Source organism: Rhineura floridana, chromosome 11 (genome assembly GCF_030035675.1).
Source record: "Rhineura floridana isolate rRhiFlo1 chromosome 11, rRhiFlo1.hap2, whole genome shotgun sequence".
In the NCBI taxonomy this organism is placed as follows: domain Eukaryota; kingdom Metazoa; phylum Chordata; class Lepidosauria; order Squamata; family Rhineuridae; genus Rhineura; species Rhineura floridana.
The window spans coordinates 36811252-36838793 of NC_084490.1; the positions used below are offsets into that span (position 1 = coordinate 36811252).

Genomic DNA, 27542 nt, shown 5'->3' on the forward strand with positions numbered 1-27542 from the left:
TAAAAAAAATATCTGACTGGAAATTAAGTTAGACATCTTAGCTAAAAGATGGAGCCTCGGTAGGGAACATTTAATCTAGCCTACTTGCTTTCGGCAAGAAGGGTTTAAGTGCCTTCAGGCCAGGCCAGTCACCAGAAGGCCACTGTAGGAAGAAAGGAGCCTAGTGTTGTGGAGATGTTAGATGGGAGCATTCGGGAGTAAAGATGGATGACCCTGAAGGCTGCAATTCTAAACACACGTACTAAGGGACTAAGCCCCCATAGAACTCAACAGGACTTACTTCTGAGTAGATATAGTTTGGATTGTGCTGTTGGTACAGCTTGACTAGGGATCCTCTGCAAAGACATCCATATCCAAGCAGGGTTGGCAACCCCCTGCCTGGAATGCCCTGCCCTTATCTTTTAATGTGGCTGCTCCAAACTTCTTTACAGATTTGACCCATCACTTCAGAAAGAGGTCTGAGAAATGAGTAAGAGTAAGAAGATTCTCTACCCTTTCTGTCTGCATAGATGCCCTCATCCTTCCCCTGCACCCAGCAGAAGCTCTGGGCCAGGCAGGACTCAGTGGCATCTCACAGAGGACACCCTCCCCTTTCATGGGGCGTTTGATTTGTCCTGACCCAGAGCAGATTTTGGGGTGGGCACTCCCAATTACTTATTTTTCCTGTATGTCTTTTTCTGCTTTGATTTTGTATAGATGCCCTCTTCTGTCCCCTGCACCCAGCAGAAGCTCTGGGCCAGGCAGGACGCAGTGGCATCTCATAGAGAACACCCTCCCCTTTCCTGGGGTATATGATTTGTGCTGTCCCAGAACAGATTTCGGGGTGGGTACCCCCAGTTACTTATTTTTTTCTATGTGTTTTTGTCCATTTTGATTTGGCATTGATGCACCCATGCGTGCCTGGTGCCCAGCAGAAGCACTGGGCCAGATGGGATGCACTGGCATCTGATAGAGGACACCCTCCCCTTTCCTGGGGTATATGATTTGTCCTGGCCAAGATCAGATTTTGGGGTGGGTACCCCCAGTTACTTATTTTTTCCTGTATGTTTTGGTCTGCTTTGATTTTGCATAGATGCCCTCATCCTTCTCCTACACCCAGCAGAAGCTCTGGGCCAGGCGGTACACAGTGGCATCTCGTAGAGGACACCCTCCCCTTTCCTGGGGTATATGATTTGTGCTGTCCCAGAGCAGATTTTGGGGTGGGCACCCCCAGTTACTTATTTTTTCCTGTATGTTTTGGTCTGCTTTGATTTTGCATAGATGACCTTCTCCGTGCCCTGCGCCCAGCAGAAGCTCTGGGCCAGGCGGGACGCAGTGACATCTCGTAGAGGACACCTTCCCCTTTCCTGGGGTATATGATTTCTCCTGTCCCAGAGCAGAGTTTGGGGTGGGCACCCCCAGTTACTTATTTGTTTATGATTTTATGACATCATTATGTATTTATGATAATATCAGAAGCCTGATCATTTTGATTGCATAAATGTATTGTTATTCGTGATGGGGAGAGTCCCCCGATCACAGTGATATATCATACAGCATATATTTTGGGGTTCAGAGACATGTTAAGTTTGGTTTGAAGTTGCTGTAGTTGTCAACTCTTCTTTTGTAATGTTTTGAACTTTCAAGCAAATAAGGAACTGGGAACTAGGAACCAACTTCAGCAGGCTCTTCTTATGTTCTTATGTTCTTCTTAACAAAGAGATAAAACACTAAAATTACAAACGCTAAACACATGGGGAGGACATTACTAGAAATACTGAAATACACATTCCAGTGTGGGTGTAAATTTTCCCTAAAATTCATTAGTATAGATTATATCTCTTTAAATATTATGATTATTAATCTATGTCAGATTATATTTATTCATCATGGGTGCAAAAAAATCAGCTACAGCTAGTACATAATATAATGCCGCTCTGGGCTCATACTGGGAGGAAGGATGGGATATAAATCTAATAAATAAATAAATAAAAAATATAATCACTGTTATCCTCTCAAAGATGAGACAATGATCTTGATTCCAAGAAAGGGTCATGGTGTCTGAAAACAATGGTCAGTTATGTGAGGCAAACAAGTTTATCCAAGACATCAATCACATCTCTTTCAACCACAAGAACAGGGTAATATATGGTGTAAATCACTTCATCCATTTATTTATTTGCAATATTTCATAACCACCATCCATCAAACATTTACAAAAGTGGCATGCAAAAGCATGACTAATGCTCATTCATACAACATATAAGTACAGCTGAAAATCAATCAACAAATGCATCAAAATGCCACAAGATAAGAGGCAAATAAAAGTATAAAAAAATAAAGAGCAGAATAGGTTTTTCTTCTAAAAAAACCTAACTAAAATTCCTGGAAAAAACAAGAAGTATGGTATTCCTGTTCTCTATGTATGAATGTGAAAGTTGGACAGTGAAAAAAGTGGACAAGAGAAAAACCAACTCATTTGAAATGTGGTGGTAGAGGAGAGCTTTGCACATACCATGGACTACAAAAAAGACAAATAATTGGGTGCTAGAACAAATTAAAGCAGAATTATCACTAGAAGCTAAAATGATGAAATCGAGGTTATCATACTTTGGACATGATTCACTAGAAAAGACAATAATGCTGGGAAAAACAGAAGGGAGTAGAACAAGAGGAAGACCAAACAAGAGATGGATGGATTCCATAAAGGAAACCACAGACCTGAGTGTACAAGATCTGAACAGGGTGGTATGTAACAGAAGCTATTGGAGGTCACTGATTCATAGGGTCACCATAAGTCAAAATCAACTCAAAGGCACATAACAAAAACAATTTATTTGTTTGTTTATTTATTAGTCACTTGTAATCTGAAGGTCTCCAAGTGGCTTACAACATATTTAAAAACCAAAATAATATATTATACATTAAACAAAACAAAAATAAAACAATCACTACCCACACACAGCCACAGAAAGGTTTGGCAGAGCACTTATCCTGACTGCCACAACAAAACAAAACAATTCCTTACCCACCCTCCAGCAGTTAAAACATAAAACACAAACATAAACACCGCCCAGCCCAAGGTCAGGTGTGTTATTCTGGGAATCTTCCACCCCCCCCCGGAGTCTTGGCCTCGAAGCCAACGGCTGTAAATCAGGGGGAAGTCGGTCTTCCTCCAGAGATGAGCTCTCCTCTCTTTTCAGAGAGAGCAGTAGCAAAAAGCAGAGCGGTACCAGGTGGCAAGAAGTTTGCTCTGCTATTTTTGTTGTCTCGATAACACTCATTGAAACTCGCAGATTTAAGTCAGTCTTGTCCATTGATTTCAGTGAGTCTGTTCTGAGCATTACTTAGCAGGCTACAACCAATGAATTTTAAATGCCTATTTACAATCAAAGAGTTGGTTTCTGGAGAAACATCCACCATTCTGACAAGCCAGTATTGAGGATCAGGCAATGGTGGTGCTATTGTACTGTTGCAGAGTTAGGGATGCTATATTAGTGCTAGGAGCTGACCAATGACAGGACAGCACTGCCATAGTGGGTATAATGGAAACCTGGTGGAATGGAGAGAATCAGTGGGATCTGGTTATCTCTAAATATAAGAAAGACAGGGGAGGAGGTACTGGTGATTCTGGAAGTGGTGTAACTCTGAATGTCAAACAATATTGTGTACAGGAAGCTAGATAACCCCAAAGGAGCACACTCCTCCACAGAATCATTGTGAGTTGTGTACATCAATGTGATGTAATTTCTCCCATGAAAGCATTTGCATGGAAAACCATAAATATTGTGGTAATAGAAAAGGTGTAACCGCATGACAGAGAGATTTGTCACTAGGAAGCCGCAGAGCTTGGAAAAGTTACTTTTTTGAACTACAACTCCCATCAGCCCAATCCAGTGGCCATGCTGGCTGGGGCTGATGGGAGTTGTAGTTCAAAAAAGTAACTTTTCCAAGCTCTGCCGAAGCTATATCTGGGCACAATTTCATTCACACAGAAGGGGTCTCCATGCAAATGCATCCAAGGGACATTCGGGGTGTGTCATAAAGCCTTTTATCATGTGGGAAATGTTTCATTATACAATCTATATTTCCTCTTTCTTTTACCCTTTCAGCTACAGTTATAATGAAGGTTATGGAAGAAGACAACCAGACCATTTTGCCTCAGGAGTTTATCTTGACAAGACTCTCAGACAACCCTGAGAAACATGCAGTGTTTTTTGTGACCTTTGACAATTGTCTATACAGCAGCCATGTTGGGTAATTGTTTATTGTTTCAGTGTTCCTCGCTGACTCTCTCAGCATGGATAAAAGAAAGAGGTAGATTTTTACAACAAGAGTATATTGCTGTTGAAAAATAAAGCTGTACAAAATATACATAATTTTTATTATTTGGCTGTTCAAGTAAATATTTGCATTCCAGCTGGATTGTAGCAGTGAAGATACAAATAATTGCACTTCGGGGTTTTTTTTAATGAAACTCTGGAACAAACTGAGCATACTCGGTTGCCAAGGTAACCAGAGGAAGTGAAATGTTGACCTTAAGAGGGTGTCGTCATTAGGAAGCTGCATGATTGTTCCTTTCCCTTCAGTGTGAATGAAAAGCACCATTTTTGTAGCTGGCTCTGAGCCTCCTATGTGGACTGTGCAAACAGAAAACAGAGGTAAAAGAAGTGCTTTTAATATGTTTTGCTCCCATGTGGATAAGCCCAATTATTTATGTATTTTTTTTAAAAAAATCCACATTGATTTCTTTAAAAATTTTTAAAAAACACCCTCGACTTTAAAAGAAAAATACCAATGAACAGATGTCAGGCACATATAAGGCACCCTCACCACATTCCCATCCCTACAGAAAAGCCCAGATGAGGACATCCTGGGGTTTTCAGGAAGGCTACAGAGTGTAGAGCATTGCAGAGATGATTTATAGAATGAAAGAAAGAAGGACACTCACAAACACCACTTGGGCACCTTGAAATTAAGGTAAGCACAACAAAAATCCTGTGCCCCACCCTTGAGAATTCCAACATTTTCTCTCTCCTATGATAATTTTCAAATGCAATTTCTTTTCTCATAAATTGATGGAGAAGCACAGGAGAAATGTGCTGCTCAGCAACAGCTGATACAGCATGAACATTGTTGTTGCATGCTGTTGGGCTAAGAGTGGAAGACTGGAAGGAGAAGGGACTAAAGCTATGCATCCTTCAACAATATTGAAATGCATTGATTTGAATCAAATTTCTCCCTCAAATCTCCACATTTTTCACAGGCAGAACATTTCAGAACATTTCAAATCTCCAAGGAGAATCCCCCCAAAAACCCATTTTTTCTGATAATTTCCAGCCTAGTTTTAAAGCGAGAAAAATTTTAATTTATACTTAAATGGATCCATAGAAAACAATAATTTGCATGGCCCAGTCCGGAACACTCTGAAGTGGAGTGCATTGACATACTTCCACTTAATGAAGAGCTACACACAAACAACCATATCAACATACATAAATTACCCAATGAGAGTAACACTGCCATGTAGTATCATAAATCAAGGGGGATAATTGCATATCCATTGCTATTTACCTGTGAGCGTCACTCTTGGAAGCTTTCTAGAAAGAACAAAGTTTTTGTTCTAAATTATTATGCATTCTAAAAGAATGTTTCCCCTTGTTTTGCTTGATTCCAAAAACACTTGGGAGTAAGTGTGGTACAGTGTTTAAAGAGTGTTGTACCTGGCCCAAAGAGACACACCTTAAGTTTTACCCTCAGCTGAGACAATCACTTGCTATCACTCAGCCTAGCCTAACTGAAAGTGTTGCTGTGAGGATAGCAGAGAGAAGAACAATGAATGCTGCTTTGGCTTCCTTGGATGAAAGGGGCAGATATAGATATTAACAATGAAAATAAAACTACAAAACATTCATTATTATATCATTTTCAGTTATAACTTGTGCATGCCACTCCCACTCCCACTGCATATTTAAATTGAAAAAGATTTGAATGAGCTTTGGAAGGCAGTTGTTGTGAGGAACAGTGCTCTTCAGTGTTTTCCCCTCCTAATTAAATGTTCCCTGTTGTTCAGCTCAGGCCTCAACAAGATAATATAGCATTTGGGGGAAAAGATACAACTCAGCAACCCAGCACTGGATGCTAAGATGGAGAAGATCTCCACAGCTACCATGTATTTTCCTTTGGTGCTCAAGTAGGTTGGAACAAAAGACAACCACACACTACAAAACACCAACATGCTGAATGCAATAAATTTGGCTTCATTGAAACTGTCCGGCAACTTGCGGGCAACAAAAGCCACAGCAAAGCTGAGAAAGGCCAGCAAGCCCATGTAGCCCAGGACACAGTAAAACATTATAGGGGATGACTCATTACACTGCAGGACAATTTCTTCAGTCATTGAATGTGTGTCAGCATCTGGGAATGGGGGAGAGGTTGCCAGCCACACAAGGCAAATGCCAGCTTGAAGAATGGAGCAAGAAAGAACAATGGAGCTAGCCAGACTTTTTCCAACCCACTTTCTGATCCTGGATCCTGGTTGGGTGGCCATGAAAGCTACAACCACAGTGATGGTTTTTGCCAACACAGAAGACACAGCCATTGTGAAGACAATACCAAAGGCAGTTTGGCGGAGGAAACATGTCATTTTCTCAGGTTGCCCAATGAAGAGCAGTGCAGAAAGGAAGCAGAACAGAAGGGAGATAAGAAGAGTGTAGGTAAGGTCCCGGTTATTGGCTTTGACTATGGGAGTGTTGTGATGCTTCATAAATGTTCGTAGTACCAGAGTGGTGATGAAAGAAAATGAAAGAGCACCCATGGCTAAGCTGGCACCCAAAGGTTCTTCATAGGACAAGAAGGTGACAGTCTTGGGAATGCATGAATTCTGGTCCATGCTTGCATACTGTTCATCTGGGCATTTGGAACACATAGGCATATCTGAAAAAGAAAAGTTTTGTTGTCAAAACACACAAGTGCCACTTCAGAATTATTTTTAAAGATTTGCTTAATAGTGAATAAATAAAACAAACTTGCCATAACTGTTCTTCTCAGTCATCTATCCTACAATAATTAATGAATCTGACAAACATATTGTACATGTTATTGTTGCTCCGGTATCTTGTTCTGTGTTGATTATGTGAAATGTGATGTTCTGTGCAAGGGGGTATGGTAAGAAGCACCATATCTAAAACACCCAGGATTGATAACACCATAAAAAGAACAAGGGAATTTTACTGAAAACGGAAATTTTATCAACATTATATTTCTCTCTGCAATGTCTTGTACAATGTATTTTGTGTCATGTTATTAGCACACTGCGTCTTCATGCCCTGTCCAGGAGCATTCGATAATGAAATGAAATTAACATTACACGAATTTTACATTATAATTATGTCAGGCTAACATGCAGTTGTACTAGACATTATGGATGCTTAATGTGGGCTGGGGGGGCAAAATAATTTTTATTATTAATATTGCATTTTGTGAAGCAATTGGTTGTTTATTATTCTTTTAAATAAAACCCTCAAGATTGTAAGGGGTCTGTAGAAGAAGAACAATAAACGCATCTGTAATTGAAGCCACTCTAGAGAACTGCAAAAGCTTTAACAGAGGTTGTAAACTACCTGTGTTCAAAAACTGGAAATAAATATCAGACTGATAAGAGTTCATAATTAGCAAGTCCCATTGCAGACAGTCATTCAATGTGGAGTTTAACATCTGGAAAGAAATTCCAGTGACACTAATTTGGATACTATTCATAAAGCTGCGAGGTCCAGCAATAAGACGCTTAACTCTGGCCTGGAGAAATGTCTTCCAAATTTAGCTATTGTGAACTAAAGCCCCTCCCCATTCATGCACACATCTACAAGTGCACAGGCACACCAGTTTGTACACAGTCCCAACTCTCATTTCAAATAAGGAAGCCATGTAACACTGAAGAACATGGATGCATCAAAGACCATTCCCCACATAGATCATATTGGGTGCATGCCTTCAATGCACACATTTATTTTCCTTATGTTACCTTTTGAATTGTAGCCATTTTTTAAATATATCAGTACACTACAACACTCACCCTCATGGCTAGATATCCACCCTTTTGGACATGCAATGCAATCATAGCAGCAGAAGGGCTTCCCCTCCTTCCCTTTCTTCCTATAACCAGGTTGGCACTTGGCATTGCACAAAGCAAGGGGCTGTGTCTATCAACCAAGGAAAGAGGAGAATGTGAATTTTCAGAAGAATGGTCTTGAAATCATTACATTTCAGGTGAATACATTTTATGCAGTTTTCTACTGTCCTGAACACAGTGAGCAGCATTTTGAGCCTTTTATCTGTGTGATAAATATGGAAGGAAATATGGCAATTCTCTTGACATTTAATCCAGTGAGTAGCACACTGAATATGAACTCTCATTACACATGGAGGGAGGTGGCATTCTCCGCAAGAGCACAGCCCCTTAGAGTGTTGTCAGACCTCTGTTTCATCAGACGATAGGACTCAGACCTACTCTTGCACCTATGATCCCAAATTCATCATAGGGTAGATCTGAAGAAAGCCACTCCCTCTGATATATATCACAACAAATAGCTTTTCTGCTCCTTTTCAACCCATACAACCTTCCTCTCTTCAGTCCTTCCTCCTTCTGTGTCCTCTCCTCCACTTTCTCTGCTGGTTATAAATCAGAAACTGCAGCTTCCCTACCTCTGTTTTTCCACACCACAGTTCTTTAGTATAACTTAACAATGAGCAGTTCTGTCAATTTTGGTTCCTCATTTTTTCAGTCTTAAATTCTGTTCTCCATATTTGCATATCAGTCTGTGTATTTTTAAGTCCTCATGAAAATCATCAGCCTTTTACTATGCATATCTCTGAATATAGGTCCCATCGATACTTTACATTTAAAGCAGTATCATTCTGTTTCAACACTAATGGCTTCCCCCAAAGAATCCTGGAAACTTTAGGTTGCTGACAATTGTTAGGAGATACCTATTCCCCTCACAGAGCTATAATTTTCAGAGTCCTGGAAGAGGGATTGATTGGTAAACTACTCTGGGAACTGTACCTCTCTCTAGTTTCCAGGATTCTTCGGCGGAAGCCATGATGGTTCAAAGTGGTCTGATACTGTTTTCATTGCGTAGTGCAGATGGGGCCATGCACATGTTTGTATGCAATTTTGCATAAAATACAAATGTTTGCAAATCAATATTCCCTAATATAAAGCATTGTGTGTTATTTTCACTAATATATGTATTTTCACTTTATACACACACACACATATACATACACACACACACACACACACACACATATACATATACATATACATATAAAATGTTAACTTGAAGACTGATAAAAAGTGATATTGAGTTATTTACCTAAAAGTATCAGTGTTGGACAATTGCCTTCAGACTAAATCCAGTGACTAACATATATTAAGGACTGAGGGGTTCATATGAGGTGATCTCAACACATTGACACAAACCTGTGCAGGGGGTAGGAACACACACATTCTCTCCAACATTGTTGATGCATTGTGTATACTCCCTCAGTTCCCAACCTTGTGGGGAAGGTTTTCTGGGGACTTCTAGGCATTTTACTTGAATGAGAGTAAAACTCTCCATGCAATTGAGGACTATGCATGCAATCTGCTTAAATGAAGGTTGGGGACTGAGCATAGGGCGAGGGAGTGAGGGGAGGTATGATGTTGAGACCTGGGGTTCTCCCAACACTTACCCTCATTAACAACTTGGACAATTTCCAAAAAGTTTGCATTTAACTCCTACCTGATTAAACCAGTTGTGCCATACTATGGCACTCTCATTGATGCTCAGTGCTTCATCAGGAGGAGCCCAAGGTTCCATCTTTCCAATTTTCACTTTAATGAAGGATTTATTTGGAAATGTCACCAAATTTAAAATGTCAAATCCTTGAACGAGCTCCCCATTTTGGTCAAAGAAAACCTTCTCCCCAGCACTGTTGTTAAATGATACAGATTTCAGAAAGTGGTAGAGCTAGATTAAAAAGGGAGAAGGGTTTTTAACAGAAAAAAGATGCAACTGGACAATTCCAACTCCAATATCCAAAGAGAAAGAAAATGCCCCCTTGATGGAGATAGTGTTTATTTTATCTAGATCTAGGTCCAACTTTTATTATTTATGGGCAAAATGTTTTGCTTGAAGGTATAACATAAATGACATTTTTAAATACAAATACTAAAAATGCTATGTATAGAAATAAAAGCTAGAATCAGTGATTTTGAAATAACAACAACAGAAGGGATAAGAAAAAAGCCAGCAATAAAGCAAAGGTTAAACAAAGTAAAAAGCAAATAATAAAACTATCCTCCAGTTAGGATATCATCTTGGCAATTCATCGCTATTTCTGTATCAAAACACTTGACAAAACACTTGACAATAAATAACACATATTTTCTCTGTGTTTTTTTATGTGATTCTTCTAAAATAGTATCCAGAAACTTAAAACAGGTCTCCAAGTACAAAGGACAAAATAAGATGTGATGTGGAAGAATTTCCATTTCAGCGGTTCCACATCTATGTTGAGCCAAAGGAATCTGATGATATCAGTCATTAATCATGGTGAATGGCATAATCTGAAAATGGATAGCCATAATACTTGCCTGAGCAGAAAAGTAAGATTAACCAAATAGAAACTCTAAAGTGGGCATTTTTATACAGTGAAAACCACCTGGGAATTTTTCAGCTTAAAAAAATTACTGTGACAGATAATGCACTGTCAGTATTCTAAAAGCCAGACTCATAGCTTCCCCCAAAGAATCCTGGGAAATGTAGTTTGTTTATGGTGCTGAGAGTTGTTAGGAGTTGTCATTCCCCTGACAGAGCTCTAGTAGCCAGAGTGGTTTAACAGGCAGCTGCTCTGACTGAAGCTCTGTGAGGCGAACAGGGTGTATCCTAACAGGGTGTATCCTAAAGGTTCGGGAAATGCTGAAAAGCAATGATACTGTTCACAATGGTTTCCTTTTGGAAAGGAAAGGGGCTTTCCCTCTGCCTAGTGCTCACCCACCCAATCTCTTCCCCTCCCCCCTCCCTCCCCCTTCCTCCCTCTCCCTCTCCTTCCTCCCCTCCTCCCCCTCTGTCAGGCCCAGGATGAGACTCAGGAACCAGACCAGAGGTTGTAAGTAATTCGTGTTTTATTAGGGTAATGTCCAAGCATAGACTGCGTCTTCTCATGAAGCAATACAGGGATGCAGGTCCTGCGGCATTGGGAGAAAGTTGACAGAGCAAGGGGCTGCTTCCCGCCTTTTCTTTAAGAAGGGGCCAAACGGACATGCAATCTTTCACTCCTCCTTAACTGCCCCTCAGGTACTGCCCGCCTTCCCCCTCTTCTCTCCTGTCTTTTCAGTTGTCTACGTGTGCGCGGTGAGGGGGGAAGCATGGCCCCCTCCTCTTCTGAAGTTTCCAATTCCAGTATGGGGGATAAGGGAGGAGCTGATGGTAAACTGCCTCGCCGCTTTTCTGCTGTGGGCAGCCCTGCCTCTTCCCCCTCTTGCTCTGAGCTTCGAAGAAGGGGGGCGTGAGAATGTCTAGGGAGGATTCTGAAACTTCATAGCTCTCAGGCTCCCCATTGCTAGGCGACCCTATCACTGGCATTTCCTCTGTTTTGTCTTCACTCCAAAGGGGGGAAGTTCCTCCCCCTCCCCTCTGCCATCCATCTGAATCCTCTTCTGCCAACTCTTCTGCCAACTCCCCGGGACCCCAGCTCTGCCTCCGGACACCCTCCCTCTACCCCCTTCCCTGCCTTTAACTCAGGTCAGTTTCACCTATCATTAACATGATTGCACAGGGGTAAATCCACTGTATTCAAAAAGCATGGAAATGATCAAACTTGCCCTATCCTCCTCCCCCTCCCTCCTATCCCCTCCCTCTTGTCCTTTTCCTCCCCCTTCCTTTGTCCTCCCTCCCCATCCCCATCCCCTTCCAACTCACTCGATCCACCACCACCTCCTTCCCCTCCACTCTCCCCTCCCTTCCTCCTTCTCTCTCCTCACCCCTCTGCCTCCCCCATGGTCAGTTTTACCTATCCTAACCATGATAGCATGGGAGTAAATCCTATGGGACTCAGTAAGCATGCAAATGATCAGACCTGCCTTTCCTCTCTTTGTCCTCTCCCCTCCCTTCCTCCTTTTAGCTTTCTTCCCTCCCCTCTTCCTTTTTTCTCCTCCCCTGCCCACTCCAGCTTGCCCTCCCTCTCTCCCATCTTCTCTCCCTCCTCAATGGTCAGCTTTACATATCTTAAATATGATTGCACGGGATTAAATCTCACTGAATTTAGTAAGCATGCAAATGATCAAACCTGCTCTCCTCCTCCCCTCCTCCTCCTGTCTGCTCCCATCCCCTCCTCCCCTTTGCTCTTCCTCCCCTCTGTCCTCCTCCTCTATCCCTGCCCTTCCTTCTCCTCCCCTACTCATCCCCTGTGGTCCATTTCACCTTTCCTAAGCATGATTGCAAGGGAGTAAATCCGATTGAACTCAAAAAGCATGCAAATGATCAATACATTCTCAGCAAACTTGCACAGGATCCCATTTCACGAATAGGCAAAAAAACCCCACCTTGCGGATTAAGAATGTGCCTATAGTCCATATATATTTCTATCACTTTAAAAAGCAGGGAAATTGGGCAGCTATAGTGAATGTGCTAGGGGAGCAGGAGACCTGACTTCCTCTCTGAAATATTGTACTGCCCTACAAATGTGTAAAAATGCAAACACCATTTGGGTTGGTCTTTCACAGCCCAATCCACTTGCTGTGTAGCTTGCAAGAATTTGGTAACATCTGCCTTTCAGCATACGGGGAGCGGTGGCAACACCTGCAATCAGCCCAAACGAGAGAAACAAGACATGTGCTATGCTGATCTTGGAGATCAAGCAGCAATATTGAAACAGTTGATATCGTTCAGATATTCACTTTAAATATGTTTGATTTACTTTGCAATTTTAATGAAGCTTGATAACAGGACTCACTTAGCTGAGATTGAAGTTTGACATATAAGGCTCTGGAGAGATATGAGCCTGGAAAGAATGTGTAAAACTCTCATTTTTGTGCCTCGACTAAAAAGATTCTAGCCGGTAACAAGATGCACTGCAAAATGTTATTGGAAAAAATAGTAACATAAAACTAAACCATCTACAAAAGGGTCATCAACTCATTGCCTGGAGGTGAGAAGCAGCAGGAAATACATGCAGCAGTCCCAAATTAAAATATGGAGTTGGTTACCTGCCACGGCTGCTGATTATGAAGCTTCCTTCTTTCTCCCTTCATCATTGCCTTGCTTTTGGAAGCGGATGACTGCATGGCATATAAAGCATAGGCCACAAGATAGACACTATTGTAGATGCTGTAGCTCTGACCTTTTACACTCATTGGGAAGATATGCTCAGGAAGGCTCTCCAGATTCTCCTTTCCAGTGCAGATATCCCCACTCCCATTGCCCAGAAGGGAATCATGGAATGTACAACCAAATTGTCCAGACCAGAAGTCTGTGATAAAAGTGTCCCCTTCGGCATTAGAAGGGTTTCGCCTCTGAACAAATTGTTGGAATCCTTGAAGTTCACTGGAGTGAAGTGCAAATGATAAAGCACCAGAGAAATCTTGTATATCCCAGTCGCTTTGGGTGAGGTAGGTTTTTAACTCCATTCCAACTGTTAGAATCCAGACTTTACCATTTGGTATTGCAGGCCTGATTCCTTTACTTAGAAAACGTCTCAAAAAGATAAGGTTCCGAGCATCTCCATGGAAGACCAAGACATTGGCAGTGTTGTTCATGATCTTACCAGACAAATATATTGCACTTCTGACAAAGTTTCCCTTGTTGATATCATATTCAAAGCTGGAAAAAGATTCCAAGAAAGCAAAGCAAATGCCACTGTTTGAAAATAATGGAACCATGTTCTGTATGAACCATGATAAACTCATCCCATCTGCAGCAAATAATCCAATCCATCTCCACTGGAAATGTTCAAGTAATTTTAGAATCCCCTTGAACTGGTGGAATCTATTTGGAACCATGTGGTAAAAGAAAGGGACTTCTGTGTTATCTGTTGTCATTGAAGCAGGATCATATATGAGCTAAAGGTACATGGTGAGTGTAGAAAGGAAGTATTTTTAAGAGAGAGAGAGAATGCACACATGCACACACACACACACATTTGAACAATGGTGTATTTTTTAATCATATGCCATGCATATACATAGCCACTATAATGATTGTTTCTACATTGTAATTAATTTTTTCTTGAGGTTCTTCTTTGTTCACTAACAGAGCAACCCTGAATCATAGAAGTCAGCATAATTTACCCCAATTTAAGTTAAGGCAGCATAGAGTACGCCTGATCTAAACCCCATTCAGGATCAAAGCTACTGCCGGCTAAACTAAGTCTGGCAGAATCCCTGAAAATAGAGTTTGACCTACATAATCCTTTTTTGCCCATGCAGATCATTCAGGTTGTCAGGTCACATAACTGAGTTGAACAGAGTTAGAATCCAGTGTAAGTCTCCTCTTTGGTCCACCAGCACCACTCCCCCTCAGAACAACCATTTTGAAGGGCTTATGCCAGCATAAATTACAGTAGTCTCAGCTGGACTGTCTCAGCCCCAACTCAGCCAGGATGAGCAAATTAAGCCAGCTGACCTGGGATGAGCAAATTACACTGGCATAGCCCAGATGAGCCAGAGGTGAGATGGCTTAGCTGGAGATTCACCTCATCCTAACTCCCTCATCCCAATGGATCTTTGGTTTCGATTCCACCCTTAATCCTAAAATGCTACACCAAATTGGCCAATGTTATGTGACCAGTGTTATCCAATAGTTCTTACTTCATACCATTGACATCATATGTTATAAAATATAAACTGCTTAGAAGCCACATTGGAAATTAAGTGTAAGTAGTAGTGATAGTAGTAATAATAATAATAGTAGTAGTAACACATGTATACATACACACAGTTATTATCTGGGTTATTTGTGTGTGTGGGGATTTTTTTTTAGTCGCAGACTTTGGTCTTGCAAAATCGAATCAGCTAAAACCAGAGTCAAGTCTGTAAAATTTTAGTGACAAATTGATGCTACTTTATTATATTGTGGAACTACAATTAAACACTTTGACATTGCTATTCAAATTGCAGTAGCCATTTCATTTAGGCTTCTAATTTTTTTTAGAACAACATAAGGAACTTTTTCCTTACTTCCATTGTGATGTTAGCCATCCTCCAGCAATGCTATCCTGTAAATGCTCCAATGTAATGAAGAAGACATTGTGCTTTTTTTGCATGGGTGGAAAAGTAAGCCTATGAACATAGAGCAACCACTTATGTATGCATTATATCCTGAACATAGAAGCACTTGCTTAACAATCCCCTTAATTTTCATAGTGATACCCAAAACAGTCAGAAAGAACCAAGAGTTCAAAGTGTAAAACAAGAGGGGAAAAAACCCAGACCCCTTTTGAATTTTTTTGTCAGTGGTCTTATAATTTGTTGAAATTAATTAAAAAAACAGCCATGTTCACAGAGTACCTGTAATCCTATTACTGACCTTGTCCCATATTCTGACCTTCATCTGCAGTTTAAAAGTTTTAAAAAATGCATGGTGATCTTTAATTAATTTAAGAAATTTTACATTGAACTCAATGATAACATTGGACATGCTCAGTAAGAACCAACTGTCAGTCTTCTAAAAGCCAGACTCACAGCTGCTGGGCTTGCCTAATCATGTGGCCACACCCATGCCAGACCATTATCCCACTTTACACAATCATGGCTTCCCCAAAAGAATACTGGGAAGTTTGTGAAGGGTGCTGAGAGTTGTTGAATTGGACTGCCTTCAAGTCGATCTTGAATAGGGTTTTCATAGTAAGTGGTATTCAGAGGTGGTTTACCATTGCCTTCCTCTGAGGCTGAGAGGCAGTGACTGGCCCAGCGTCATCCAGTGAGCTTCCTGGCTGTGTGGGGAGTCCTATTTCTCTGACAGGGGCCAGAGTGGGTGAACAATCACCCCATCTTCAGGGGATTGCAGCTCTGTGAGGAGAATAGAGCATCTCCTAACAATCTCAGCACCCTTCACAAACTACATTTCCCAGGTTTCTTTGGGGAAGCCATGACTGTCTATAGTGAAATAAAGGTGAGATGTGGCCAGGGACATCTTTGGTTTAATTTTGGGTGGGAGACTACATGTGCCTGCTATAGAATAAAAAGATTGGGAAAACCCTGGAAAACAATGATACCATGCACAATGTTTTCCTTTTTGAAAGCAAAAGGGCTTCCTCTCTGCCCAGTGCCAACCCACCCCCTCTTAACCTCCCCACTCCCTCCTCCTTCTTCCCTCCCCCTCCTGTTCCTGCCCTCCTCCTCCCCCCTCCCTCCCTCTACCCCTTTCCCTGCCCATCACCCAGGTCAGTTTCACCTATCCTAAGCATGATTATACAGGAGGAAATCCCACTGAACTCAAAAAGCATGCAAATGATCAAACCTGCCCTACCCTCCTCTTCCCTCCTCTTCCCTTCCTCTTGCCCCTTCCCTCCCTCTTCCAATCCCCTTCTTCCCCCTCCTCCTCCTTCCCCTCCCCTCTACCCTCCCTTCCTCCTTTCCTCTTCTCTCACTTCCCCTCCTCCCCCCCCCATGGTCAGTTTTACCTATTGTATCCATGAATGTACAGGAATAAATCTCATTGAAATCAAGAAGCATGCAAATGATCAGACTTGACTTTCCCCTCCTTCCCTTTTCCTCTTCCTTCCTTCTTCCTCCCATCCCCTCTTCCTTCACCTCTGCCCACTCCAGCCCTCCCTTCCTGCTTCTTCTCCTCCTCTCCCATAGTCAGTTTTACCTATCCTAAGCATGATTGCATGGGAGTAAATGCCACTAAACTCAATAACCATGCAAATGTTCAATCCTGCCCTTCTCCTCCCCTCAGCCCTTCCTCCAGGAAGAATACCAACAAACATGCAAAAATGTAATTCTCCATCTTTGGAGATAGCAGGTGTTGCTAACACTCACCATATGCTCAGAGGCACATGATACCAAATTCTTTCAAGCTACACAGGGAGTGGATTGGACTGTGAAAGACCATCCCAAAGTGTGTTTGCCTTTTTACAAATTTGTAGGGCAGTCCAGTATCTCAGAGAGAAGGTCAGGTCTCCTGCTGCCCTGGTGCATTCAGTATAACTGCCCAATTTCCCTGCTTTTTAAAATTTGATAGGAACATCATTGGCTATAGGCATGTTCTAAAACCCTAAGGTGTTTCTTTGCTTATTAGTGAATACAGATATTCATTTTATTTCTGTCTCACATTTCTAGGATCCTTGCACCACTTAGCCAAACTTAATACAATAAAATATATTAAAATAAAACATACAACCACAAAAGTGCACATCTAAAAGGAACAACAGTAGAGATCACATGTAAAAATGATCTTAGCAGGCAGAAACCTTCCAGAATAATAATAAAAAAATGACCTTACTAGCTTGGAAAAAACAGCTATAAGCGGAAGGGGAGTCATCTGTGTTTTATCAGGCAAGTTGTTCTACAGTATTGATGCTGCCACTGAAAAGGTCCCAGTAATACTCCTTCAAGTATATGAAAATATATTGCTTGTGTTGAGACTTTATGTTTTGTTTATGGTTTATGCAAGAAACACTAGTAGTGGAAATATCCATATTCTCTGCAGTTGATAGCTGCATGTGTATACATGTGTTTGTGTGTGTGTTTGTGTTTGCCGCTTTGCAACAAGGCAGAATTCCATCGTGCCTAAAAGAGGCAGTTGTACAGCCTTTGTTGAAAAAGCCCTCCCTGGATCCCTCCATAATGGGAAATTATCGGCCAGTCTCCAACATTTCATTTTTGGGCAAGGTAATAGAGCATGTGGTGGCCGCCCAGCTCCAGAGATTCTTGGATGAAACAGATTATCTGGATCCATTTCAGTCTGGTTTCAGGCCTGGTTATGGGACAGAGACAGCTTTGGTTGCCTTGGTGGATGACCTTCGCAGAGAGCTGGACAGGGGGAGTGTGTCCCTGTTAGTTCTACTGGACCTCTCAGAAGCTTTCGATACCATCGACCATGGTATCCTTCTGGACCGCCTTGCTGGGATGGGACTTGGGGGCACCGTGTTATGATGGCTCCATTCCTTTCTGGAGCGACGAACTCAGAAGGTGGTGCTGGTGGACTCCTGTTCGACTCCTTGGTCATTGACCTATGGGGTCCCTCAGGGTTCAGTTTTGTCCCCCATGTTATTTAACATCTATATGAAACCGCTGGGAGAGGTTGTCCGGGGGTTTGGGGTTCGGTGCCATCAGTATGCGGATGACACCCAACTCTATTTCTCCTTTCCACCTAAACCAAGGAAGCTGTCCTGGTCCTGAACCAGTGCCTGGCATCAGTGATGGACTGGATGAGGGTGAACAAATTGAAACTTAATCCAGACAAGACAGAGGTGCTCCTGGTCAGTCGAAGGGCAGATCAGGGAATAGGGATTCAGCCTGTGCTGGATGAGGTTACACTCTCCCTGAAGACACAGGTTCACAGTTTGGGTGTGCTCCTGGACTCTGCTCTGAACTTGGAGGCCCAGGTCTTGGCCGTGGCCAGGAGTGCCTTTGCCCATTTAAGACTAGTGCGCCAGCTGCACCCATTCCTGGAAATGCCTGATTTGACTATGGTGATGCATGCCTTAGTTACATCCTGTTTAGACTACTGTAACACGCTCTACATGGGGCTGCCTTTGAAGACTGTTCGGAAACTTAAACTGGTACAAAGAGCTGCAGCCAGAGTACTAACAGCTCCACTGGCTGCCAATTTGTTTCCGGTCACAATTCAAAGTGCTGGTTTTGACCTTTAAAGCCCAGATCCAGGCTATCTGTCAGACCGTATCTCCCTATACGAGCCTACCCAGGCCCTGAGATCTTCAGGAGAGGCCCTTCTCTCAGTCCCAACACCCTCGCAAGTGCGATTGGTGGGGACGCGAGATAGGGCCTTCTCGGTGGCTGCTCCTAGGTTCTGGAACTCCCTTCCTAGGGAGGCACGGATGGCCCCCTCCTTGCCATCCTTCCGTCGGCAAGTAAAGACTTTCTTATTCTGACAGGCTTTTGGGATAGAAGGTGTTTAGGATTGGGCTTTACAAGGCTTGTTTTGTTGTTTTATATTATTATCTGTATTATTTTAAATTGTTTTTAGATTTTTAAGTGCCCTTTACGGTTTTAAGGTTGTGCATAGTTTAATTTTATTTTAATTGTATGTTTTTCTATCTTTTTAACTACATGTAGTTTTATTTGTAAGCCGCCCTGAGTTCCAGTTTTGAAAAAGGGCGGGGTAAAAATAAAGTTTCAATTCAATTCAATTCAATTTGAGCAGCCTCTACTGTCAAATGAAAAATGTGATTCTTTCCAAAGCTGGGGTGAATTGCCCCTTCCTCCACTTTCACAGAATCATTTAGAGACTTTGTGGAGTGGGAGGAAATTATAAGACCTTTTTGGGTCAGGTCTTCTTTATATTAGGTGGTTGAGGGTTTTTTGGTCTTTTTGGCTTCACACTACTTCAAGCAGTGGCTCAGCGTTCTGTGGCACCCCAGCCATGTACCTGAGACAGAATACTGATTGTTGCCATGGAAGATACTCCCAAGAGAGGTCCATCAACACTCTCTTTCCCTGATCTTAAATGGAGCCATAAAGCGGTGTTATTCTAGTGGAACATTTGATATGTTTTTAGTGCTGCTGTTGTTCATATGACTTTATGATAGTATTTCATTATGCTGATATTTTGGTCATTTTAGTGAAGACATGATTCACTAGAAAAGACAATAATGCTGGGGAAAAACAGAAGGGAGTAGAAAAAGAGGAAGGCCAAACAAGAGATGGATTGATTCCATAAAGGAAGCCACAGACCTGAACTTACAAGATCTGAACAGGGTGGTTCATGACAGATGCTATTGGAGGTCACTGGTTCATAAAGTTGCCATAAGTCATAGTCGACTTGAAGGCACATAACAACAACAAGATTTATTTTTATTTTTTCTTGTGATCTGTTTTTTTTCATCTTAAGCTATCACGGGTATGATTTTCTCTAAATGACCCATAAATGAATAAGCAAACATGTTGAAACAAAAGCAAATGTCTCACAGTTGACTTGATATGTATCAAGCCTTGTCTGCTTGCCACAAAGCCACATCTGGAATTGAAAAGGACAACCAAACGGTAAATATTTGTTCTGTACACTCACACACATGTACTCCTACCTGAGGGATCTTGTACATACCAAAAACATTTGTTATGTGGTAGAAGGGGTCAGTGGTAATATCCTCAGTGATTGTGAGTAAATTTTCATGGATGCCACACACAAAATTGGGAAGAAGTCTGTTCTTCGGAGAAACAAATTGCATTGCAGCAGGATAGGTCCACCTTGGATGCAAATAGTTGTTATATATATTCAATCCCAATGTGATATTGGGTAAAATCTGGGGATTTTTATTGATCTCCTTTATGGCAAATGCTAAAGCCAGGATGTGTTGGTAGTTCTCAGTCACTGTGCTAAAAAGAGATGTGCATTTTGTGTCACAAGCATGTTTTGCACTTTCTAAAATTGTCATTGTAATCACAGTCTTTTAAATTATGTTATTTTTTGCTATATATAGTGTCCTTCAGGAGGCAATCGGAGATCTGCACTGATTGCCAATTTGATTCTTGGCAAAGTTCAAGGTGTTACTATTGGCGTATAAAGCCCTTAACAGTTTGAGAACAGTTTATATTCAGGATTGCCTCACCATAAATGCACACTCTTGACTAATTCAGTTTGTAGAACTTGCACTCTTAAAGGTGTAACATAATACACATTCTGCATTTGTAAGAAATCAGTCTTTTAATGTGGCAACAGCAGCACCTACATTTTGGAACTCTCTGCCTATTAACATCAGGCAGGCACCTTCACTTTAGTTAAGCAGTTCACACCTGCTTAAAACATTTTTGTTTAGGAAAACCTATCCATATACATAGACACTTATGTGTTTTAATCTCTTAGTTTACTGATGATTTTAATGATCTTTTAAATGTTTTAATTGCTGGTTTTAATCGTTTTTATTGATAGTTTAATATTTCTTGTTCTATTGCCATCAAGCAGTATATAAAGTTTGTGAAATAAGATATAAATATAAAAATATTTCTTTCTAAATGGGTAAGATAGCGATAATAAGGCAAACAGACCATATCAGGGCATAGACCTATATTAGTCTGCATAATGTGAAACATTGCTATTGAAATATGATACATATTGACAATAAAGAGTATTAACATGAACAAACACAAATGAAAGGGCTTCTCATTTTGCTAAAATGCATTGTTACACACATGCACAATGAGATGTATTCAGGTTGTGAGAGCTGAGGAGGGGACCCCCTGAGCTCCTGGCTAAACAAAAGGGGCTGACATTTGATTTGTAAAAGTGATTTGAAGTAAAATGAGTTGTTCATACCAATTTCGGGGTGGGAATAGCTTGGTATGTGCAGTCCAATTAAATATATGACCCTGAGATGGAAGTTTGACCCATCACTATTTAACAGCATGAGAGAATCCAGGATTTGAAAAAGCAGTGTTGAGGAGGGTGGGTGGGGGACAGCTAGAAATGGGAAGAGGATGGAAATGCAAAGAAGTCAACAAGACAACATCATGGATGTCAGATGATATTTCAAAGCCCCAATACATATTAAGTGGCTTTTTGTATGAGGGGAATTACTCTTCCTTGAAGTCCCCCTTTTTAATTAATTTGTGTTTCCTATATCACAGCCTCATAAGCTGCAATCCTTACTACTCATCCTTCTGTTCACATACAATGCACAATATTCCTGTGCAGTTTCCACCCTCTCTTCCTAATCCAGTGTGTTCCATCTGCAATTAATTTACAGAGCTAGATTCAGGGTTGCAAAGATCCACAGATCAAAATCTTCCTTTTCTGCTCCAGAATATGATCTAAACAGTAGTAGAGTATAAGGAGAAAATTATTCCTTATACACACATTTTAGGTAGTTCTTCTTGCCAGTCAGGATATCTGTTGAAGGTAACTGGGACCAAATGAATACCCGTCTGGTGAATAATGGCTCCATAGATAAAATCCCCTGACTGATAATACCTGGGATGAGTAGGCCTGGAATGCCACATCCCACACTGAACAATCTGAGTCTGGCATGCTAGGTGGGGCAGCAGCAGCAACAACAATATTAGTAATGTCACTATTCTGAGTACAAATCTACGCTTGGAACACATATTTCCCCTATTTGTATCTACTGCTCTGTGTTTAGGATCTCCATGACTGCAACTGCCTGACTTGAATGACCATTCAATTTGCAGATAGCCTCAAAGCCAACAATAGAAAATTTGAATTAACAGAAATCAGTCTGATACAGCTTTGTTGCTCCCTAGTCCCTAATCCTGGTACTGCAAAGTATGAGGGTACATTTATACCATCCTTCACAAAGTGTGGATTTCTTTTTGTTATTGGAATTCCTGAGAGAATTTTGCAAGCAGCAGAATTAATTACAGTCCTCCTTGTAATTGCAGGGCACTCAGAGTTTTGTATTCTCTGAGCAGTTCTTGAAGAACACATATTTGTCATGTCTGAAGGGAATTATTATCTCCCCATGAGTTGGATGCAGCCTGGTAGCCAGCCTTCATTGCTAGATGGGCCAGACACATTTCTCAGTGGGGCATGGGGGGCAGGAGGGACACATAGTGTAGGGTTGCCATATTGCCCGGTTAGCCGGGTTTTACCCGGATTCTATGCATGCCACCCAGCGCCCGGCTAGCCCTTTAGGTGGCCCGGATTCTCAGCTTTAATTTAAAAAAAAAATTAAGTTTCTAGGTGGTCCGGTTCTCGAGATATACATAAAAACATCAGCCGCCCCCCCCGACTGTTAAATCTTTCTTTAAACAGTACTGTATAGCACTTCGTAGCTTTAACCCCGCCCGTTCAGGATTGCAGCCAATCAGGGATTGTGTTTCAGTTTCACTGACCTTAGGCAGTGTCTAGAAAACAAAATGGTGGTTTCACCCCCTATTTATCTGAAAAACTCATAAATTGGGTAAGTATATACATGTTTTATAATTGTATGCTGTAATCCACACTTGTTTGTATTTTAAATGTGGTTTTATCTTGTTGTAAACCGCCCTGAGAGCTTGTTGCTGTAGGGCGGTTTAAAAGTGTAATTAAATAAATAAATAAATAAATTTCAGTTTTTTTTCCTCTTGTGTGCAGGAGTCAGATCTTGGGCAGTGTTTTGAAAACCTTCCCAATACTTGCTTTTTGTAAAAGCAATGCTAATCCCATATGCCCAAAGTAAATCCCATTTAATTCAATAGGACTTACTTTTGAGTAGACATGGTTATGAATGTGCTGAAAATCAATGGGACTTTGGAGTGAATGTAAAAAAGAATTGTGTTTGTGCCCTCCAGTCCTATTTTAAAGCAAGTAGGCAGGGCTTACTTAGGTATTACAGTTTTTATTCTGTAGGAAAGTAATACTGATTTTTTTTAAACTAATACTGATTTTTCTGCAATGACCAACTGGTTTGACAATAAACTTTTATATGGGCTGTATGTATTTATACATCTGCAGTGTGTGCGTGTGCGTGTATGGAGTCTTTCCAACACCCCTGTGAGGTAGGGTTGGAAACCAAGGCAGCTCACAAGAAGAAATAAAGCCATTTAAAATCCAATAACCATAAAAACAAGTATAAACAGTTGCAAAACAGCGTAAAGTGGCATGATTCGGAATTTTGGGTTGTGTGAATGAAGTTGCTTATTACTTGAAGTTGCATTTCTGTCCCTGTTTGAGTAAGCCCCACTGAATACGCTGGGACTTGCTTCTGAATAAATAAACCTAGGATTGCACTATAAATATCTTTACAGTTTGTGTAAATAATAAATGTATTTGATAGTCATGCTTTTATATAAATATTTCTTCATTTATCATATTTTTGGTTTTTGGTTAGGAATCCTGACTGGTTGTGAGATGCTTAGTTTTCTGCCTTACTCATAGGAATCTTGTTGTGGTTGGTATGGTATTACATTTAGGAAAGTGTTACTGCCTTTTGTGTTGTTTTTTTCCTATTTGCATTTCACTTATCTTTAACCTCACTCCGTTACAGCCATAGAAGCAACAGCAGCATATGCAAGATAATTAACTCCCATTAGTGACAAGAACAAGAATTTATAATTATTATTTCAATTAAAACAAGAGGCTTATGAGTACTTTGAAGAGGACCAGATATTTATTTTCTTTCTGAGCCCAGGACTGGGTCTTTCATGATGCCCGGTGGAGGGGGGGGGAGCAGGAGAGTAGTCGATAAGACAGACATCCTGGCATTGGTAATCTAATTAGCAAGGTATGTGTGGGGTTGTTGCACACTTCAAGGCCCAGTTTCATTTTGAGTATGGAGGTGGAACCTGTGTAGATGTGGTTGAGAAATTTTGAGTTAAGCAAAGCTCTACTTTTATAAAACCTAAGAAACATACAGATACTTTGAATGTCTGAGTGCCTGCACCAGTGGAATACTGGAGGAACTTGTAAAACTAACTGCAACAGTATTTAGAACTGAGCATGTGGTGTGAAAGACTCCTTTTCCTAACATTTTGGCTTGTTTTTCTCCACTCACCACATCTCTGAAATATATTGTATATGTTATGGTTAACCATGCTGCTGCCCTGACTTACTTTATGTTTGTTGCTATTTTGTGTTTTTATTATGTTTTTATATTGATTGTGTATTTTTATTGTTTTTATTATATTTGTAAGCTGTGCTGAGCTCTGTTTTTAACAGCAAAAGGGCAGGATATAAATTCTCTTAATCAATCAATAAATACTCCATAGTGTTGGAAACTAGAGTCTAGGCATTTAAGGCTGAAAATGTTGCTTTTAAAAAAAAGATTTCTCCCATCTTTCCCCAGTTTTTGGTGGTAATTCCTAGGCACAAAAACAAAACAACTGGACAATCCAAATATTAATATGCAAATATTTGTTTAATATGCAAATAATATGCAAATAATTTGCATAATATGCAAATACTTTACATAATATGCAAATTAACCTGCCCGGATTTGTGGAACTGGAATATGGCAACCCTAACATAGTGCCAGCCAAACCCTGCTCCCACTGCTGGAGAGGATGTCAGGGCAGGCCAGGGGAAAGTGAAGGCAGTGACCTTCCCCATCCAGAATATGTGTTAATTTACATGAATGAAGTTTAATCTGTTGAATTGTCTCACCCTTTTTTTGAGAGATCCCCAGGATTACCAGACTCAAAAGCTTGATTGTGCCTATAGCTACAGTTCCGTTTCACCTGTGGTCTGTCCCTGATTCTGATTCTTCATGAGCTGAACTAGTCTGGTAAAGTCAGTGAGCTCCTGAGCTTGCTTTGATACTGCATTAGCTATGTCAGTTTTAGATTGCACCTGAAAAACAAATGTGTCCATACTATAAGTTTAGGGAAGGGCAGAGAGAAAATAAATACTCTAGGGTGTGTTTATTATCTCCTCCTTGAGAGCCCCTCTTTCTAGTCATGTTCCTGGCTTTTTGATTTTCCTTCCTGTTTGACAATTAAGGGAAAACTTTTTACTGCCTGCTATATAAAGGACAGACTAAGCAATTGGAAGCGATTTGTGGAATATAATTAGAATGTATTTTATGGGTTGCTGGGTTGATTTTTCTGTCCAGAAACCCTGAAAAGGTCTCATGCTGAGCAGCACTCACTGGGAAAATCAGAAATTAGGCCTGAATTACAGCTTAGGTTGCCAGCCAGGCAACTAACTGTAGCATACATAGTAATATTTCTATTCCTCTAGAGCTGTTTTCATCCTTTGCCATCAAGTACTCAGGAAAAGAAGAAAAAATTAGCCAGTATGATTGTGGGTATAGTGAGTGTTTTAAAAGAGTAAAAGGCACCCATTTTTCCAAATTTCTTCATATCTTTATTTCACATTTTTAGCAATAGGCACCCAATCCTGCTTTACTCATTATAATAACTATAAAATAAACAAACCTTCACTTCTTACTGCAGGCAAACATGCTTCTTTATTGCTAGTTGGATAGATAGCACAACTGAAACTGAAAAGCAGAGCAAAGGAAAGTCCAAGGGGTGGAGTCTAACTGTAGCTTACAAAACGTATAGTCCTGAACTCAGAAACGCTTGCTTAACAACCCTCTCAATTTTCATGGTGATACACAAAACAGTCAGAGAGAATCGCGAGTTCAAATTCTAAAAAGAGAGAAAAACACCCTACAGCCCTTTGGGACTTTTTTCTGTCAGAGTTCTCATAATCTGTTGAAATTCATTAAAAATCAGCCATGTTCACAGAGTACCTGTAATCCTGTTACTGACCTTGCCCCATACTCTGACTTTCATCTTCTGCAGTTTAAATGTTAAAAAATGCCTAACTGATTTCTAATTAATTTAATAAATTTTGGCTTGAACTCAAAGATAGTGTCAGGCATGCTCAGTAAGAACCAACTGTTAGTGTTTTAAAAGCCAGGCTCCCAGCCCAAAAGGGTGAGGATGTAGAAAGAAAACAGCATTGTAAAAAGAAATTGGTGGAGCCTGGGAACATCAGGAAAAACCAATAGTATGAAGTGACTCACATCAATGTGGTTTTAAACAATTTCCTGCTCAATAGTCTTGTTTCCTTCCACTCTGCAGATACATCATTGTTTGCCATTTATCTAGTCTTTATTATTTATTTTTTAATTATTTGTTAAGTATGTATGCTGCTTTTCATCACCAAGTGACCTCAAATTGGCTTCTATTGCAAGAATAAAACAATATAATAAAAACAATTCAGAACACAATTATAAATAACTTCAACAGGATCAATAAAGAACACCACAAAATACCACAAAACAGGCTCATATCTCAAATTAATCTAGTCTGCAAAATCTAGAGAAAACAAATATACAGTAGAGCCCCATCACTTCATGACCATCCATGTCTCTAAGAAGCATCCCCTACCATGTTCCATTTAAAAATGAGATGGACTGCCTTCAAAACAATTCTGACTTATGGCGACCCTATGAATAGAGTTTTCATGGTAAGCGGTATTCAGAGGGGGTTTATCATTGCCTCCCTCTGAGGCTGAGAGGCAGGACTGACCCAAGGTCACCCAGTGAGCTTCATGGCCGTGTGGGGATTCGAACCCTGGTCTCCCAGGTCATAGTCCAACAACTTAACCACTACGCCACACTGGCTCTTATGTTCTATTATATAATCTGAAAACATAAGGCATGCACTCTGAGGGCAATAATACAAAATTTAAAAAATGCAAGGGGGAAAAGACTGCATCATGCTGAATGTCATATACAAGAGCAGCAACAGAAAGCCAAATACTCCAAACCACCCAGTAGAGACAAATGGATCCTGTAAATAGTGGGTTGGATCCAGATAAGTTTCCTTCAAGAGGAGAAAGCTTTCTACCTTCTTCCATCGGAGGAAGCTTCTCTAACTCCAATCCAGTGTGTGAGCTGCGATATCTAGACTAGATATGTCCCAAACGGCAAGCCACAAATCCACAAAT

General features: G+C 40.8%; 1 protein-coding gene across 1 annotated transcript; it reads right to left on the reverse strand.

Annotated features, from left to right (window-relative positions):
• Positions 1 to 6010: 6010 nt before the first annotated feature.
• LOC133367991 (vomeronasal type-2 receptor 26-like) lies at positions 6011 to 24262 on the reverse strand (the record flags this gene model as incomplete). Its single annotated transcript, XM_061592077.1, has 7 exons — positions 6011 to 6915; positions 8054 to 8180; positions 9765 to 9992; positions 13232 to 14083; positions 20233 to 20524; positions 22002 to 22116; positions 24238 to 24262. Coding segments are annotated over 7 exons (2544 nt in total), but the record flags the coding sequence as incomplete, so codon positions are not given.
• Positions 24263 to 27542: the final 3280 nt, after the last annotated feature.